The sequence below is a fragment of the Colobus angolensis genome, unplaced genomic scaffold (genome assembly GCF_000951035.1).
Source record: "Colobus angolensis palliatus isolate OR3802 unplaced genomic scaffold, Cang.pa_1.0 Scaffold96, whole genome shotgun sequence".
Classification (NCBI taxonomy): Eukaryota; Metazoa; Chordata; class Mammalia; order Primates; family Cercopithecidae; genus Colobus; species Colobus angolensis.
Window position 1 is genome coordinate 2,853,298 of NW_012123598.1, and position 557 is coordinate 2,853,854.

At 52.4% G+C, this 557-nt stretch overlaps 1 protein-coding gene across 1 annotated transcript in view; it reads left to right on the plus strand.

Moving 5' to 3' along the window:
- NLRP7 (NLR family, pyrin domain containing 7) overlaps positions 1–557 on the plus strand; it is a 33,105-nt gene that overhangs the window by 17,569 nt on the left and 14,979 nt on the right. Inside the window, exon 4 of the mRNA XM_011932591.1 lies at positions 79–249. Within this exon, the coding sequence (XP_011787981.1) occupies positions 79–249 (171 nt within the window). The remainder of the gene's footprint in view (positions 1–78; positions 250–557) is intronic.

A 557-nucleotide genomic window follows, 5' to 3' on the forward strand; every position in this document is an offset into this window, starting at 1 on the left:
AAAAAAAAAAGAAAAGAAAAGGCTGATAGGTTATACTCTGTCCTCCCAGAAGAATGACTTTTCCCACGCTTTTCACAGGTTGGGAGGTCACTGTGCCACCTCGGAGCAGTGGGCTGATTTCTTCTATGTCCTCAAAGCCAACCAGTCCTTGAAGCACCTGCACCTGTCAGCCAGTGAGCTCCTGGACGAGGGTGCCAAGTTGCTGTACAAGACCATGACACACCCAAAACACTTCCTGCAGATGTTGTCGTAAGTCTCGTCTTCCCAGGGGCAGCTCTGGTTTAGCTCTGGGGCCATAGAAGAGAAAGGGTAACACCTGACTTGCTGGGCCACCCACGTGGCACCTCTCGCTGACATAAACACCTGCTTCAGGCCGGGCGTGGTGGCTCTGTCTGTAATCTCAGCACTTTGGGAGGCTGAGGTGGGCGGATCATCTGAGTTCTGGAGTTCAAGACCAACCTGGCCAACATGGCGAAACCCTGTCTAAACTAAAAATACATAAAACAGGGTGGGTGCGGTGGCTCACGCCTCTAATCCCAGCACGTTGGGAGACCAAG